This window comes from Mesoplodon densirostris, chromosome 3, assembly GCF_025265405.1.
Source record: "Mesoplodon densirostris isolate mMesDen1 chromosome 3, mMesDen1 primary haplotype, whole genome shotgun sequence".
Classification (NCBI taxonomy): domain Eukaryota; kingdom Metazoa; phylum Chordata; class Mammalia; order Artiodactyla; family Ziphiidae; genus Mesoplodon; species Mesoplodon densirostris.
In genome coordinates, this window is record NC_082663.1 from 154,252,602 (window position 1) to 154,270,011 (window position 17,410).

The following is a 17,410-nucleotide window of genomic DNA, read 5'->3' on the forward strand; positions in this document are numbered from 1 at the left end:
TTTTTTTTTTTTTTTTTTTTTTTTGTGGCACGCGGGCCTCTCCCTGCTGTGGCCTCTCTCGCTGCGGAGCACAGGCTCCGGACGCACAGGCTCAGTGGCCATGGCTCACGGGCCCAGCCGCTCCGCGGCATGTGGGATCCTCCCGGACCGGGGCACGAACCCATGTCCCCTGCATCGGCAGGCAGACTCCCAACCACTGCGCCACCAGGGAAGCCCAGAATGAAGCTTTTTTAAATTGCTCAGGATAAAATAGTATAAACATATGTAACCAAAAAATTTATTTTCACAGAAAAACTAGTTTAATTCTCAGGCTGCTTTTCACACCAACAAATTTTAAAGATTTTGAATTTTTTTTAAAAGAGTTCTTGGTATTTAAGTTGTTTTGTCAGACTCAATATGAAAAAATATACACTGAATCTTAATCAGAAGTATGAATTTGTGTCAATCAGCTTTATGGTTAATGTCAGATATGTGAAGTTAGGAAAGGTAATAGTGCAAATAGAGATTTGCCTATTTTATCATGCTGCTATCCTGATTTTGCATTTCTGATCACGTCTCAAAATTAGGGCTGAAAGTTAGGTCGTAATATAAATGTAGTGACTTTTTCCAAGACTGTTCATCTCTGTTACTTATCAGTATATAATGGAAAATACTCCAGGACTTTGGAGACAAATCTGTGTTCAAATTCTGGTTCTACCATTATTAGCAGTTTGAGACCGAGCAAATTGAGCAAACATCCTAAACCTCCATTTCCCCATCTGTACCAGAAATAATAAAGCATATTAAAATACTGAAGAATTGGTAACTACTGTTATATTTAGAAATAGTGCTGAACTCATTTTTAAGAATCTGAGATAAAACCCTAACCCTCTGTCACCTAAATCTTTTCATCCAAGGTCAATATTGCATCAGAGAGAGGACTACCAGTAGAAAGAAAACACTGAGAAAAATGATAAGTAATATTCACCGCCTTATCTGCCATTATTCTTACTTCATCCACAGTCTCTCTGCTACCTGGAAAGTCTTCTTTTTCAAGGTCAAAAGTCTCAGGGGAACTTAGCTGTGTCTCTGTAATTTAAAAAATTAAAACTTCATTAATTTTCATTTTGTATTTTCATAGTTAAAGAAAACAAACACCTGTTTCCTTAAGCTTAGGGTATGATAATTCTGCAGTGGCAATACAGATCAAGTTTGTTTCTTCTTAAGGCTTTACTGAGGCATAATTTACATACTACAGAATTCACCAATTTTCAGTATACGGTATGGTGAGTTTCGACAAATATTTACAATGTATACATGGTATCATTTATACCACATCACCACCACCACAATCAAGATATAAAATATTTCTAACAACCCCAAAAGTTCTCATGTACTCCTCTGCAGTCAATCCTCCTCCTACTTGGCTCTCTGCAATGATCAACCTACTTTATGTTCTCAGAGTTCTGCCTTTTCTAGAATGTCATATAAATGAAATAACAGTGTGTCATCTTGACTTCTTTCACTTAGCATAATGTGTTTGAGAAGCATCCATGGTGTTACATATATCAGTAGTTCATTCCTTTTTACTGCTGAGTAGTATTCCATTGTATGGATATATTATAATTTGTTTATCCATTCATCAGTTAATCCATTTGGCTTCTTTCCAGCATAGTTCTGGTTTTAAAGTATATTTATTCTGACAGAAAACAGATGCTAATTCTGAGGTTAAAGGGATGATTAGAGAAGACAAAAATTGGGAGCAGAAATAAAAATACATTCTCAACAAAGATATGCCTTTCTTTAATTATACTTTAAGCAGCATTTATTCATTCAACATTAATGCAGTAAGTATTTATGGAAGAAGTTTCAGGTACTGTACAGGCTACTAGCAATATGGAGATGTAAGATGAGGTCTCTCGTGGCCTCATTCAGGGGTCAGCAAACTATAGCTCATGGGCCAAATAGAGCCAGTTGCCTGTTTTTGAAAATGAAGTTTTATTGGAACACAGCCACATTCATTCTTCTTTATACTGTCTATGGTTACTTTTGAGTTAAAATAGCAGAGCTGAGTAGTTTCAACAGACTGTATGGCCCACAAAGCCTAAAATATTTATTATCTAGTTTTTTATAGAAAAAGTTTGCTGACTTCTGGTCTAGACACCTATCACTTGATATAACAAAAGAACACTAACAATATTTCAAAAAATGACAATAAATCTAGAAATTTATCTGAGAACACAATCCAGTAAGTTCTCTGTTATCTACACTATACACACTATACATCTAACTGGTATTATATATCTGTGCTTCACAAATACAATGAGTGGCCAATGCTGGGCAAATACTATACCTGAAAGGTACTGAGGTATCTTCTCAATCATCAAAGAATGATTATATACATTTCTAGTGTCAACTGTATTTTAATACATCATAATATTTTGAAAACTGGATGCACACACAGATTTTACCACCTTGTTGGAAAAAGACATAGTGCATAAACCTCAAAATCTTCTTTGTCAAGCTTCCCTGAGAGATATAACCAAAAAAGACATTTAGTCTGTTAGAAAATAAGAGTTGCTCACTGCTTGTACTACTGTAACAATAAAAAGTCTTTAATTAAGCTTTCTCTGGCTGAAATGTTCAACTATAGAGACAAATTAAGAGGACATTAGTTTCATAGAAGTAAATAATGCTAGCATCACGCACAACATGGGCATAAGGCTGTAATCCTGCTTCTTCACTAATATGTTGTTATAATTTTGAATAACAGACCCCTGGAACTGCCAGAAATATGAGACAAAACAAAATAGGTAAGATGGACTTCTATACTCAATCTGTGTTTCACCCATTTAGGACAAATTTTTATACACAGCTTCTAAATTATATATGTATTTTTTATTGAAGTATACTTGATTTACAATGTTTTGCTAATTTCTGCTCTACAGCAAAGTGATTCAGTTATACATACATATACATTCTTCTTTACATTCTTTTCCATTATGGTTTATCACAGGATATTGAAATTAGTTCCATGTGCCAGTTTATCCATTCTATATATAATAGTTTGCATCTGCTAACCCAAACCTCCTGCTCAATCCCTCCCCCACCCCCTTCCCCCTTGGCAACCACAGGTCTGTTCTCTATGTGTGTGAGTCTGTTTCTGTTTCGTAGGTAGCTTCATTTGCGTCATATTTTAGATTCCACGTATAAATGATATCATATAGTATTTATCTCTCTCTAACTTACTTCACTTAGTATGATAATCTCTAGTTCCATCCATGTTGCTGCAGATGGCATTATTTTGTTCTTTTATGTGGCTGAGTAGTATTCCATTGTACATATGTACCACATCTTCTTTCTCCAGTCATCTGTTGATGGACATTTAGGTTGCTTCCATGTCTTGGCTACTATGAATAGTGTTGCTATAAACACAGGAGTGCACGCATCTTTTTGAATTATAGTTTTGTCTGGATATATGCCTAAGAGTGGGATTGCTGGATCATATGGTAATTCTAATTTTTAGTTTTTTGAGGAAACTCCATACTGTTTTCCATCATGACTGCACCAACTTACATTACCAGCAACAGCGTAGGAGGATTCCCTTTTCTCCCCACCCTCTCCAGCATTTGTTATTTGTAGACTTTTTAATGATGGCCATTCTGACCAGTGTGAGGTGGTACCTCATTGTAGTTTTGATTTGCATTTCTCTAATAATTAGCAATGTTGAGCATCTTTTCATGTGCTTACTGGCCATCTGTATTTCTTCTTTGGAGAAATGTCTATTTAGGTCTTCTGCCCATTTTTCGATTGGGTTGTTTGTTTTCTTGTTGTTGCGTTGTATGAGCTGTTTGCATATTTTGGAAATTAAGTCCTTGTTGGTTGTATCGTTTGCAAATATTTTCTCCCATTCTGTTGGCTGTCTTTTTGTTTTGTTTATGGTTTCCTTTGCTGTGCAAGAGCTTGTAGGTTTGATTAGGTCCCATTTGTTTAGTTTTGTTTTTATTTCTATTGCCTTGGGAGACTGATCTAATAAAGCATTGGTACAATTTACGTCAGAGAATGTTTCGCCTATGATCTCTTCTAAGAGTTTTATGGTATCATGTCTTATGTTTAAGTCTTTAAGCCACTAAATTAAAGAGACTGAGGAGTCTGACTCCATGGAGAAGTAGTTACACTTTCTTAGCAAAAGGAACAGTAATGTTAGGGAAACCTTTTGTGATCTCATTTAGAAGTGGTTCATATCAGCAAACAGTTGGACTTAATTAGCAGGCTAATGACAGCAAGTCACGATCACAAAAATTATCTAACTGCAGTGATGAAGGGCTTACTTTTCATTAACTTTTCTCTCATTAGGGATTTCAATTGTATTTGCAGGTTCCTCCTGCAAGATCCCAGGGTGATGTCACATGCCATCATCCTAAACTTACTGCGTGACTTCCCAGCAGGATGGCATAAGTCAGCACTCCCAGATGGAGAGGGAGTAATGCTATCTTTTCACAAAAATAACACAGCATTCCTGACAGCTCCTGCCAAAATCATAGCAATTGGTAGAGGGGTCTCTTGGTGGGTATCATTAGGCAGCAATCTAAATAAATTTCAAATGAATATAGAAACCACTTTCAATAAAAACAACGCAGTTAAACTTTAAAAGTAAGTACAGAAAGACCTTTACAATATGCTGCCAGTTGTTTAAAAATAGTTACAGGACTTTCCTAGACTAATGTGTAAACTAAATGAGTCTCTGTAGAAAAAAAAAAAAAAAAAACTTGAAAGAAACCAAAACAAGAAAACTACGAGTCTCTCTGACCCCGACAGGTTATACGCAACCTAAGGGAAAACTAGATATGACTTATGGTAACATTTATCCAACACTTGCTGCCCAAAGAGTTTAAACATTAAGAGGAAGTTCCTTAATCTCACATGAATAAGGTTACTGATAATATATTAGGCCCCACTTTTAAGAAAAGCCAAAAATATATATAGAAGCTAAAACAAATTCCTTAGAAAGTAGTGGTTCATAATCACAAAATAATTCTTCATATTATACGATGATTCAACTCAAGAGTTCTCTTAGATAATGGATATTTTAGTTCATTTTAAATTATTTTGTGTATCAAAACCTGTTCATGTGCAACTTTCAATGAACATCTCTCTCGTACCTTAAACAAAGTATTGATACATGTGTCTTCTCATCACCACTGTTAACAAAAAGCAAAGTATGATACTTAACCAGGTTAAGTATCTGTTCTGAGATTAAAAATAAGTCAGTGACCGAACTGTGCACAAAATTCCATTTCTGGACTCCCTATGCAATAGACCCCATGAATGGCAATGTAAAACTAACTAGTAAAAGCCTCAGGGAAAAAAACTGCTTAATGACAGGCAGATTTGAGGACAAGCCACTTTGAGAACTCATAAACCAAAACATAAAGTCCTCTTGGCTTTCAATGTAGAGTTAAATGCTATTCCTAATGCTCTGCTGCCATCTCTGATGAGGCTAGTAAGCAAACAAGCAAACAAAAGAGCCATGTTAATTTCAAACTAAACTATCTCTAAGAAGAGAAAAGATGAGAAGCAGAGCCAATGTCCATCAAAAATGTGTGTGTGGGGCTCCCCTGGTGGCGCAGTGGTTGAGAGTCTGCCTGCCGATGCAGGGGACACGGGTTCGTGCCCCGGCCCGGGAATATCCCACATGCTGCGGAGCGGCTAGGCCCGTGAGCCATGGCCGCTGAGCCTGCGTGTCCGGAGCCCGTGCTCCAAAACAGGAGAGGCCACAACAGTGAGAGGCCTGCATACTGCAAAAAAAAAAAAAAAATGTGTGTGTGTGTGTGTGTGTATATATATATGTATGTGTGTGGAGAGACACACACAAATCAATCACACGTAAACCTCCTGAGAGTGGGTTGGAAAAGTCAGAAAAATTAAAAGGCACAAAAAGGTAGATAGCTAGGGATCAGAAACTGGTAAAATCACAGTGGGGTACTTACCAGGACACACAGTGATTTCCTCTGCAGAACTCTCTGGCATAAGGACTGAGCTTCTCTTACTGTTCAAAGCAGCAATGCTGAAAAAAGAACCAAACCCCCAGTGAATTCCCAGTAAAATAAATCAGAACACGGGGCCAAAAGCAATGGTTAGTCATTCACAAAGCCACAGGTAATGATACCTGCTGTCCAATACCACAAAAGCACAACAGGGAAGCAAGGAATCAGTAGTGAAAACTCCAAGCCCAAAACAGGGAAAATAAATATGCTTACAACTTTGGTTCCAGTGAAATCACTGAATGAAAAGAACCCCCTTTTGAAGTCTTCACAAAGGAAGGTTGAAGGGTAAGGACTATCAGACAAAAAAAATCCACTCTAATATAAGGATGTCAAAAGTATTTTATAGCCTCCATCTCAGCCTTCTGAAAGCTAGAGATTTGTAAACTCATAAGAGAAGATATGAAGATTCTTCTGACAACACAATAGCTTTCCCCTCACCTTGCAGTTAAATTTCCTCTTTAACTCAAGATATGGCTCTCCAAGCAACAAAAATAAGATACAATTCCAAACTGCCCTACAACAAAAATCTGCCCAACCGGAGCTTCCCTGGTGGCGCAGTGGTTGAGAATCTGCCTGCCAGTGCAGGGTACACGGGTTCGAGCCCTGGTCTGGGAAGATCCCACATGCTGCGGAGCAACTGGGCCCGTGAGCCACAACTACCGAGCCTGTGCGTCTGGAGCCTGTGCTCCCAACAAGGGAGGAGGCGATAGTGAGAGGTCCACGCACCACAATGAGGAGTGGCCCCTGCTTGCCACAACTAGAGAAAGCCCTCGCACAGAAACAAAGACCCAACACAGCCAAAAATAAATAAATAAATTTATTTTTTAAAAAAATCTGCCCAACCAGGTTGAATATCTCTTCTGAGAAAAACATAATTATGAATGGCTCCCCTCATGCAACCTTCTGGTTTACCCTGCTTATTCATGGAGTGCAATCTCTTCCTGACATAGGAACACATGCCTGAGAGATCTGGGCATCTAAGCTAGCCTCGTCATGCTTCACAGAGCTTTACGATTAGTTTGATCAAGTATGCAAGAGAACGCTTAAAATCACAAATCCTCACATCAACCAAGAACCACAAAGAAGAGAGAATAACCACCACTGATACATGATAAATAACTAAATCCTGATAGGAAACCACAAGTGATTTCTCCCTCTAAATAAAACACCTCAGAGCATTTGTTATAAACCTAAGCCAGAGACAGTTTATTCGGCACGTAACATTAGAGCTCTATTCAAAGGGTCCATCACAAAACAATTTGCTGACATTTATAAAATGGGCTAATCAATTTGAAGTCAAACCGCATTGCCTGCAATTCCAACTCTCTCCTGGTGACAAAGCGTATAATCATTTATTAAAACGTACATCTGCTCTGCAGAAGGCTCACCACAACAAAGCAGAGTGGCCTGCAGGAAGCAGAAGGCCTACTCTGGTTAAAACCACTTCCAAAACTGTCTTAACAGCAGGAGAATCAAACCAAAGCCATATTCTTTAGCTCAGGAAGAAATACCTAGTACTATCAATTTAACCAAAAGCCTAAGAACACCAACTAAACTACAAAATGACAAATGGCAACTGGGTCTCAACTTCTGTTTGGGAGATGAAGGTCAGTTAACACAAAATTAAGCTCCTGAGTAATCCTCAAAGGTCAACTACCAATAAAAGGGAAAAGTAATTGGAAGCCTGATCTAGTTAGTAAGTGTAGTTTGTAACCAATCAACCTCTACATATTATTAAAGTGAGAAGATTTAAGAAGGTAACCCCATCAATCAAACCATCAAGAATAACTGAGGAGGTAATACAAATACAACCATTTAAGGAAAGATGAGACAAAATCAGATTAAAAATGGCATAGGACAGGGAGTGAGGGTGATACAGGTTCTGTGTGGCCTGAAAAACATAAAAGCTTCAAAGAGAATGCAAATCTTAAGAGCAGACTTAAAAGATGTGTATGGTTTAGATATGCAGATAAAATAAGCGTAAGCAGAGGGAACAAAGGGAGAAAGGACTAGAAGGACCATGAAGAAATCAGTCTAGAGCCTTCTTATTGGCATAGGAAGCTAGTATAGTTAGTTAAGAGAGTAGCAGGATGTAACCACTTTTCAGGAATAGTACAGATGGAATTTGTGCCAAGACGTTGGATTAGACAAGTAAACCTCTAAGATCTCTTCCACCCTAATATTCTAGACTTCTATAAGATGCATATTTGAGAACTGGGAGATAATGATTTCTCCTAGGCTGTGTGTATAAAAGAGCCAAAAGGTCCCTGGGAAAGCTGTTCCTATACAGTGTCACTCATGTGGTTCATCTCTTTTATTCTGGTACTATCAGAGGAGAATTCAGACCCATAATGACATATAATTTTACCTCTGTGAGGCAGGTACAGAATTTCCTTCTTCAGAAGTTTCTTCAACAAACAGCCCTTGGGAAGACTGCAAAGAAATATGTAACATCCTAAATATATAGGCACAGATGAACTGGTTTCTCTTCCTTTTTAAAAAAAATTTAATTGTTCAACATTATCACTCAGCAATTAGTAATAAGAATAAAACATTTTACATAAGTCAGTGAGTTTAAATAAAAAGAACATATCCAGTGGAGTCATAACACTGGAATTTAAATCATGGGTGAATCACCTGTTAACTTTGTAATCTTGGGTAAGTCACATCTGAATCTGCTTCCTCATCTTAAAATACTATTAACAATTGCCTCACAGAGTGTTATTGTGAGAATTAAACAAGATAATATATATGATGCACTGTGTAAAATGCAAGACATAAATATTAATTGGTGAGTCAAATGAATTATGATTTCAGAAAAGCAATTATGAAGCTTTTGTTGTGGAAGGAAGAGATACAGAGAAAAGTTCAGTTCTCAGTGGAAAAAAGTCTCTCTTGCACAACCAAGCCATAACACAGGCTATCCAAAAGAAAGGGTTATAAAGATTCCTTTTGCTAAAAATCTGCCACTATGGTTTTAATATGTGGCCACAAAGATATCTTTTAAGAAACGTAACAGGGCTTCCTTGGTGGTGCAGTGGTTGAGAGTCCGCCTGCCGGTGCAGGGGACACGGGTTCGTGCCCCGGTCCGGGAAGATCCCACATGCCCCGGAGTGGCTAGGCCCGTGAGCTATGGCCGCTGAGCCTGCGCATCCGGAGCCTGTGCTCCGCAATGGGAGAGGCCACAACAGTGAGAGGCCCGCGTACCGCAAAAAAAAAAAAAAAAAAGAAATGTAACAAATAGGGACTGGCTAAGAAAAAAAATTATTTTCTTTGATTAATAGTAGAGTTGGGGGCTTCCCTGGTGGCACAGTGGTTGAGAGTCCGCCTGCCGATGCAGGGGACACGGGTTCGTGCCCCGGTCCGGGAAGATCCCACATGCTGCGGAGCAGCTAGGCCCCGTGAGCCATGCCCGCTGAGCCTGCGCATCTGGACCCTGTGCTCCGCAACGGGAGTGGCCACAACAGTGAGAGGCCCGCGTACCACAAAAAAAATAAAAATAAAATAAATAGTAGAGTTGGTGCAAATGTTAACTCATTAAATGTAGGTGCACAGCAGTGTGGAAAAAGTAGCTACTGCTGCCTTACAGGTACTTCTGAGGAAGTGCCTGGGCTGTGAGGCTTCTTCCAATAGATGTAAAGCTACTGGCTGAAACTTTCAGGGTCTCCTAACAAAATATAAATAACCTAAACAAGTTAGGCACCTCTATACCACTCAGGTAAATAATGAAATATACTAAAAACAGGAATAGCCTAGATGAGCCTTCAGTCAAAGGGAAGATAAAGCTGTACAATGATTGGGAATGTAGTCATTATGAAAAATGAGGGCTGAACAAAACTGTCAAAAGGACTAAAATACAACAGAAATAAATACTTCACCTGACTGTGTGAACTCAGTGGTGACAAAACACTGTTTTATTTCTATCTCAAAAAAAAAAAAAAAAAAAAAAAAGGTAAATACTGACACCTGGTGTCCGTTTAACAGAATTTTACCTTGTTAGAATGACTAGCCAACTAAGCCTTTGGCTTCAGAAGCAAACAAGGTACTGATTAATAAGTTATGAGATACCTCCACCTCTACCTCAGGCTAAACATATCTCTTCCTTTCCCAGTGTAATTTTTAAAGAAAATTATTGTACACCTATTATGTGCCAGGCCTGTGCTAATCCCTTTACATGTATTATCTTCTTTAATCTTCACAAGAACCTTCTGAGGTAGAAGCTATTAAATTATTTTAGAAATTAGGAAAGTGAAACTTTGACAGGTTAAATAATCTTCCCAAAATCACAGAGCTGTTCAAAGTGGAGCCTGGACCTTTCTGACTCCAAAATCCATGCTCTAACCACTACAGTTATGTTGTTTAGTCAAATAGTTTTCTTCCTAACCATTTCAACATAGAATCCCAAGACTGTCTTCATTTCAATAAATCATTTTTAATTCCTAAACTTATACCTCAATGGCAGTAATCTAAACACGGGTAAAGTAAGGTTCTTCCAGAATATGAAAATAACAGAGCAAAACAAGCAGACAAAATTTGATTAGAATATCCAAGTCTAATCAAGGTGAACAGAGAAGCATGACAGGAATGTAACTTTCACTAAGGAAGCTGTGGCCTAATCAAGACATTGCACTCTGCCTGAACAAATAATATGTTAATGGAAAGGGATAGTTAGCAACAAATCTAAAAAAGAAAAATCCAAAGACCCAGAATCAAGCAGTGTCTTCAACACCATGGTCTGGAAGTGAAAGTTAACAGACACATCATCTGATCACCACAGAAATGTCCTCTGCTGCAGGCACTAGTAGCTTATCAGGTCTTTCCAAAGACGAGTTGAATCACCCCTTAAAACTTCCATTTTCTGATTATTATTTCAACCTTCCAGATTCCTTCATCCTAGAAAAAGGTATGATGGTGGGCTTGAGTATTCTGGTTAATGAAAATGTCTCTCTTCCATAATAAATTAACAAACTGACATTTGGTACACATACCAGACTGAAATTTGGTTAATCAAAGTCAGTTCTCACATTCCTACAGAATCTGGTCATTTCTGAGAAAGAAATCCCAGTACCTGGACTGAAAAATTAAGGATCAGACCCTAAAAAGTAGGGACCACATCAATATACTAACCCTCCTCTCCCTGCTGTACAGCCATCAAGATGACCTCTCCATCTTCATTAACAACTTCCTTATAATTGCAGTGATGCCAGAAACCAGTTATCATCTGATCCAAACCGTTTAGTCCATGTGAAGTTTTTATAACCTAAGCAATTTGCCCCAGGGTGAATGCTTCTCTGAGTCCCTATTTCTGGGACTCTCTTGCTATCTCTATCAACCAAGGAGTCTCAAATGTGGGCAGTTCCAGCAAAGCCATAATCAATAGAAAATGTTTAACAAATACATAAACTCTTTCTACCTACAGTTCCTGAAAGCAAAAGACCAAGATAAGACAAGAAATTACAATTGCAAGACTTTCATTATTTACCTATAAAATTAGTTAAGTTGATTTCTCTTTGTTTTGTTTTTTTAAAGACACTATTCTACATTGGCACGGCTGCAGTGAACTAGGCATTCTCATACATTGCTGGAAGGAAAGAGTACAAATTTGAACAACCTTTCTTAAAAGCAATTTAGCAGTAAATAGCACGTCTTTTTTTTTTATGTTCCTAACTCTTTAACCCAGCATTTTTCTGGTTCCCTATCTCTAGACACTAATCTTAAATAAATAAAAGTTTTACTTAGAAAGATGTTTATCACAACTGAAATACCCAGCAATAGGAAAATGATTTAAATGTTATCATAAACTTATAAGCCAAAATATTATAATAATTAAAAATGAGATCTATAAATAATTTTAACATCACAAGAAAGTTTACATAATGTTAACTTAAAAATATAAAAATACAGTAATATGATATAAACCATACAAAAAAATAGGTATAGAAAAAAAGATGAAGGAATACATCACTGGATGGTAGGACTGTAGGTACTTTCAACTTTGTTCTTTACACTTTTTTGCATTTTTCAATAGTTCTAAGTGATTTCTAAAAATATTGTTAATGACTAAACTGAATATTTACTACGTTGTCTACCTGGTCTCCTTTTACTGAGGACTGTTCCTCACCCCTCACACTGCAGGATAGCAGTGGGCTCACAGCCATTTGTACAATTTGGAACATACGCGCTTTGGGCCACAGACAACTGGGCTGGGGACGGCTACTAACTCTAAATGGGCCATAAGTCATTTCCTAGAAGTTTGAAGTTGGAACTGGGAAAGAATAAATCTCCTGTAACCTGTATTTACCTTTGGGAACTGTAGGATCAATATCTTCCACCTACCAAGTGAAACAGAGAAGCAAAGGAAGCCAGTGTGCAGGGAGGAAAATGAAGCAGACACAATATAACTACGAGATACAGACAAATTTTCCAGACCTAGTGCCTTATCCAGGCTTGGTTTACCATTCTGTTTTAGAATTTATGAGGCACCCTATTTCCTTATGATGAAGTCTTCTTTAATTAAGCTAGCTTGATTTAGTCTGTTATAGCCAAACAGTACCAATAATAATACCATGTGTATTACTGGTGGTGGCCTGTTCATGAAGTTAGACAACTTCAACCTAATAAAGCCAGCCACTAGGTTCTAACCACTTCCAGCCTATTCTAAAGGCACTGCTTTCAAACCTCAGAACCTGACACAAGTCTATGCTCTAGAACTCTGGCCCCTGGGATCTTTCAAGCTAATGACTTGAATTACAGTAAATCATTAAGTGTTCACTCTGTGGAGTTAACTTTATTCTTTTAAGAGGAAGTATCTCTGAATCACCATGAATAAACAAAATGTTATCATAAGCATAACCTAACTTTCCTTTGGAAAAGAGGCAAGTCACTAGAAGAACTGTTAAGAAAAATGCTTTCTCTTCCCACATAGCTATGTTTCTAGAATGTGAATGAAAAAGGTTGTTAGGGAAGAATAATTCCCATACATATTCTCAATGAATAACCTTCTGGTCCCTTAGAGAAAACTACCATTTACTGAGTGGCTATCATCTTCTCGGTATTATACTAGACATTTACATAATTCACTTTAATCATTAAAACTACTGAAAGATACGAATTACTACTCCCATTTTACAGATGTTTACAGATGTTTTTAAACTGAGATTCAGAGCCTAAATGACTTTCTCAAAGGCAGAGTCACTAAAACACTAAAGTCAAAATTCAAACTCCAAGTCCATGCTCTCTACACAATGCTATGAAATTTCTCATAGCTACCATATCTTGAACCCTTATCATAAAAGAGACAGAACAGGATAACAGCAAAACAAAACCAAAAACTCAAGAGTCCAATAACAGAAACAGTGACAAAAAATAGTAAAGTAATAAAACAGAATACTCTTGAAAATTATAGTTTATAGAATTCATAATTATGATTGTTTTTATAATACTTAGAGAAAATATAGAAAAAATAGAATATAAGCTTACTCTATTACATATTCAACCTATATATCTATATAATATTATCTAGGTATCTCAGAAAAAGACTTAAAAGGTAACCTAAATGTCCCCAAACAGGGAATTGTTTTCAGTAAATTACTGAAAATCACCACAAGCAAAATCAGAAATACACCATTATGTGAGGGAAAAAATAAACTGGAAAACTATCTGCATTTCCTATCACAAAGGACCACTTCCCCTAATACATAAAGGGTGCCTACAAACCACTAAGAAAAAGACTATGGTAAAAGAAAAATGCCCATAAGATCTAAACAGACAGAAAAGGAAATACAAATGGGTCTCAACTACACAGGAGAAAAGTGCAAATTAAGACTGCATTGTGGGACTTCCCTGGTGGAGCAGTGGTTAAGAATCCACCTGCCAATGCAGGGGACATGGGTTCAATCCCTCTGGGAAGATCCCACACGCCACGGAGCAACTAAGTCCATGCACTGTAACTACTGAGCCTGCACTCTAGAGCCCGCGAGCCACAACTACTGAGCCCACACGCCACAACTACTGAAGCCCGCGTGCTCTAGGGCCCACGTGCCGCAACTACTGAGCCCATGCGCCTAGAGCCCGTGCTCCGCAACAAGAGAAGCCACAGCAGTGAGAAGCCCATGCACCACAACAAAGAGTAGCCCCCGCTCGCTGCAACTAGAGAAAGCCCGTGCGCAGCAATGAAGACCCAACACAGCCAAAAAAAAAAAAAAAAGACTGCATTGCAATACCATGTTTCATCTCTCAGACTGGCAGTACAGTCCTGATAATACTGTACTGGTATGGGTATGGGGAGGCTGATACTCATACAACCTCTACAGAAGGCAATTTAGGAACAGCTAGCAAAAATGTAAATATATATATACTTTGATCCACCAATTATATCAACAAGAAGTTATCCTACAAAATCTCCCATGTAGATGAAACATCTTCTGCACAAGAGTAATAATCCTCTTCCAATAAAAAAAAAAAGAGTGATAATCACTGCAGCAGCGTTTGTAACTATTATTTTGGAAACGACCTAAATGTCCACGAATAGGGGCGCTAGATAAACTCATCCATACAAGACATATTACACAGTCCCCTCACCCCCGCCCAAAAAGAAGAAAATTTTTAGGTACTGCTATAGAATCATCTCATAGAGATAGTAAAGGAAAAAAGCAATGTGCAGAATAATGTGGAATATGCTATCAGCTGTGTAAAAAGTGAGGAAAAGAATATGTATACACATTTGCTTGTACTACATGAAATATCTTGGAAGGATGCACTAGAAACTAGTAATAAATGTTGACTCCAGGGAGGGGAACTGGTTGGCTGGGGATGGGGATAGGAGACAAACTTTTTATTTATATCTTTTTGAATTTTGAGCCAGTTGAACATTATTACTTATTCAAAAACTTAAATTTTTAGAAATACATATTTTAAAACAAAAAATAAATTTATGATATATCCATCTGATAGAATAATGTTTTCAAGTATACATAATAGGAAAAGATCTAAGATAAGCTATTAAATAGGGGAAAGGAACAAAGTTTACACAGAAGAGTCTTCATTTTGTTGAAAAATTAAGAAAAAAGTATTTTTATATGCACAGAAATAATAATGATTGCCTCTTACTGCTGGGATTATGGGCAATTTTTTCTTCTTTACACTCTTCTGTACTTTCCTAATTTTCCACAGCGAGCATATACTACTTTAAAAATCAGGGGGGCAAAAACACAAAAAGAACAGACAGCTAAAATAATCCTTTCTTTAATCATCCTTAATTACAGCATCACTGACCCTTACCTGACCATGACTGGTTGTTGGTTCTTCCTCCAACAAAAGTTTCTCTTTCAAGCTTTTAATTGGGCTTTCTTGGAAATCCTTGGTTTTTGAGTGCCAGACAGATGCCCTAGACTCCTGCCTCTCCTCTTTGTCTTCATCTCCCATATCTTCTGAGATGCATTCATTTTTTTCACTAGCCTGATCTCCTTGGCCACATTCATTCTGGATCAGAGAAGGAGGTCTAGGTAACACTGGTTCCCCAAACCCTTTTTTTTTTAAGAGCTGCCTCTGAGCCATTTTCAGGCTCTTTTGATAAACCTCCAACTGGCAGAGAATGACCTTGGTATATTGGTTAGGGTCTACTCCAGCAGGGCAGAATGGAATACCCCAGAAGTAGTGCACAGTGCCCCCAATGTCCTGGAGACCTTTGGCATCTGCTGGGGTAGGAAGACAGTGCCTAGATGTGTCCCCCCTACCCTGGGCAGCTTTGTGAAAAGCACAACCGTTCCCAGTACTTTCCTGTGGCTTCCCACACTGTGTGCGCTCAGCCAAGTGGCCAGTACATCTGTCAAAACATTTAACGTTCTCATTCTCAAACACTGGCTGGCTTGACTGGTCCCAGCTTCCTGAGCTGCCAGAGACCGGCTCCTCTTCAGTGTTTTCAGTGTGGTCCCAAGGCTCCTCTCTTTCCTCAGACTCGTTTCCCTGACTGATATGTGAGCCTTTAAACAGTGATGGAGGTACCAGCTGCCATATGCCTGTAGGTATTTGAGAAAAAGTAGGGCTAAGGACAAACCATTTTTTATTAAGAGGGCTTGGTAAGTTATCAAGGATTACATAATGTGGGTAAAAAAAGGCTCTTCTTTGGGTTTAACCAAAAGTTGGCTTTTCCTTGGAGATAAAAGTATTCTGGATATTAGTGAGATCTCAACTACTTTCTGATTTAACCTCTTTAATACCACCAAAGGGATTCTGGACATTTCTGTATATCTACACTCAGCATGATATCCCTGTGATATGGTTATACTTGATGAGAAGGAGCCAGAACAGGGAGACATGCCTTCAGTGGTCCCAGAGTCTGTGGTTTTCTCTTGGTGTGACTGTGAAGATGGTCCAGCGGCCAGAGGTCGAGATCTGGTAGCAGAAGCATCAGAAGGCCGGCAACTCTGAAACAAGTGATCCCACACCAGACCAGGTTTATTATTAAGATAGCTATACAGGAAGGGTCACAGGAAAGGACAAAAAGGGGAGTCCACCATCCCTAAGAGATTCTCCTCTCCAAAACGTAGATGCTCAATTCAAATGAATTCCACAACATGTACTGCATGCCTATTATGTGCAAAGTGCTATACTAGATCACTATACTAAACCCTTTTCTAATACAGAGAGGTGAATGGCATAAAGGATGGCTCACGACCTGCCACTGGCAAATATCTTTCACATTTAAAATAATTTCAATTACACATACTCAAATCACAATTAAATATTATTTGAAAATTTATAAGACTGCTAATTTTTCTCTCCATAACCCACCTCTGGTTCTCATTCCCTTTGCTCTCCCCACAAAACAGGGGCAAGTAAAGCACCTTATCTTGCTCCCTTTTGGTTTCTTGACACTCAATAACTCTTTTCAGAAGCTGCCAACTACTATGGTTCTCTTAAGCCATGGACTGAAAATCTGTGAGGTGGAAAACTTTCATACAGAATTAACAAAACACTTCAAATTGAGTTCATCAACAATTCAACACAGACTTAAAAATTATTATGGGAAATATGTTACTTGAAAACCGTATGAACTACTATAACTAGTTCCTAATGCAGCCATAACAGAAATTAAAAACTATTGCTGATCAATCCTCACAAACTTTTTCATCACAGCATATTTACATTCAGGCTTTCAGCAATGGCTTTCCTCAAGAGCTCCTCTTCTTCCTCCTCCTGGCTGTTCACTTCCCTAGCTTCCTGTTCACTCATTTTGACAGCCAGAGCAAACTGTTCTTCTTCTGTCATTTCTGTAAGAAGATCAGGAAAAGAGAGAGAGGGACACCACAAACACTGAATCAGCACATAGACAAGAAACAGAATTATTAAACTTTTCAAGCAAAGACACTACAGACCATTTAGTA

General features: G+C 38.1%; 1 protein-coding gene across 2 annotated transcripts in view; it reads right to left on the reverse strand.

The window, feature by feature from the left end:
• The window catches only part of UIMC1 (ubiquitin interaction motif containing 1), a 186,533-nt gene that overhangs the window by 47,651 nt on the left and 121,472 nt on the right, over nucleotides 1–17,410 (reverse strand). The window contains exons 4-9 of one of the 2 annotated variants that reach the window (XM_060094861.1): nucleotides 17,172–17,296; nucleotides 16,345–16,450; nucleotides 15,306–16,042; nucleotides 8,395–8,459; nucleotides 5,970–6,046; nucleotides 968–1,068 (exon numbers count right to left, since the gene is read on the reverse strand). In XM_060094861.1, coding sequence (XP_059950844.1) covers nucleotides 968–1,068; nucleotides 5,970–6,046; nucleotides 8,395–8,459; nucleotides 15,306–16,042; nucleotides 16,345–16,450; nucleotides 17,172–17,296 — 1,211 coding nt within the window. The remainder of the gene's footprint in view (nucleotides 1–967; nucleotides 1,069–5,969; nucleotides 6,047–8,394; nucleotides 8,460–15,305; nucleotides 16,043–16,344; nucleotides 16,451–17,171; nucleotides 17,297–17,410) is intronic. The other variant, XM_060094860.1, reaches the window with a different exon arrangement.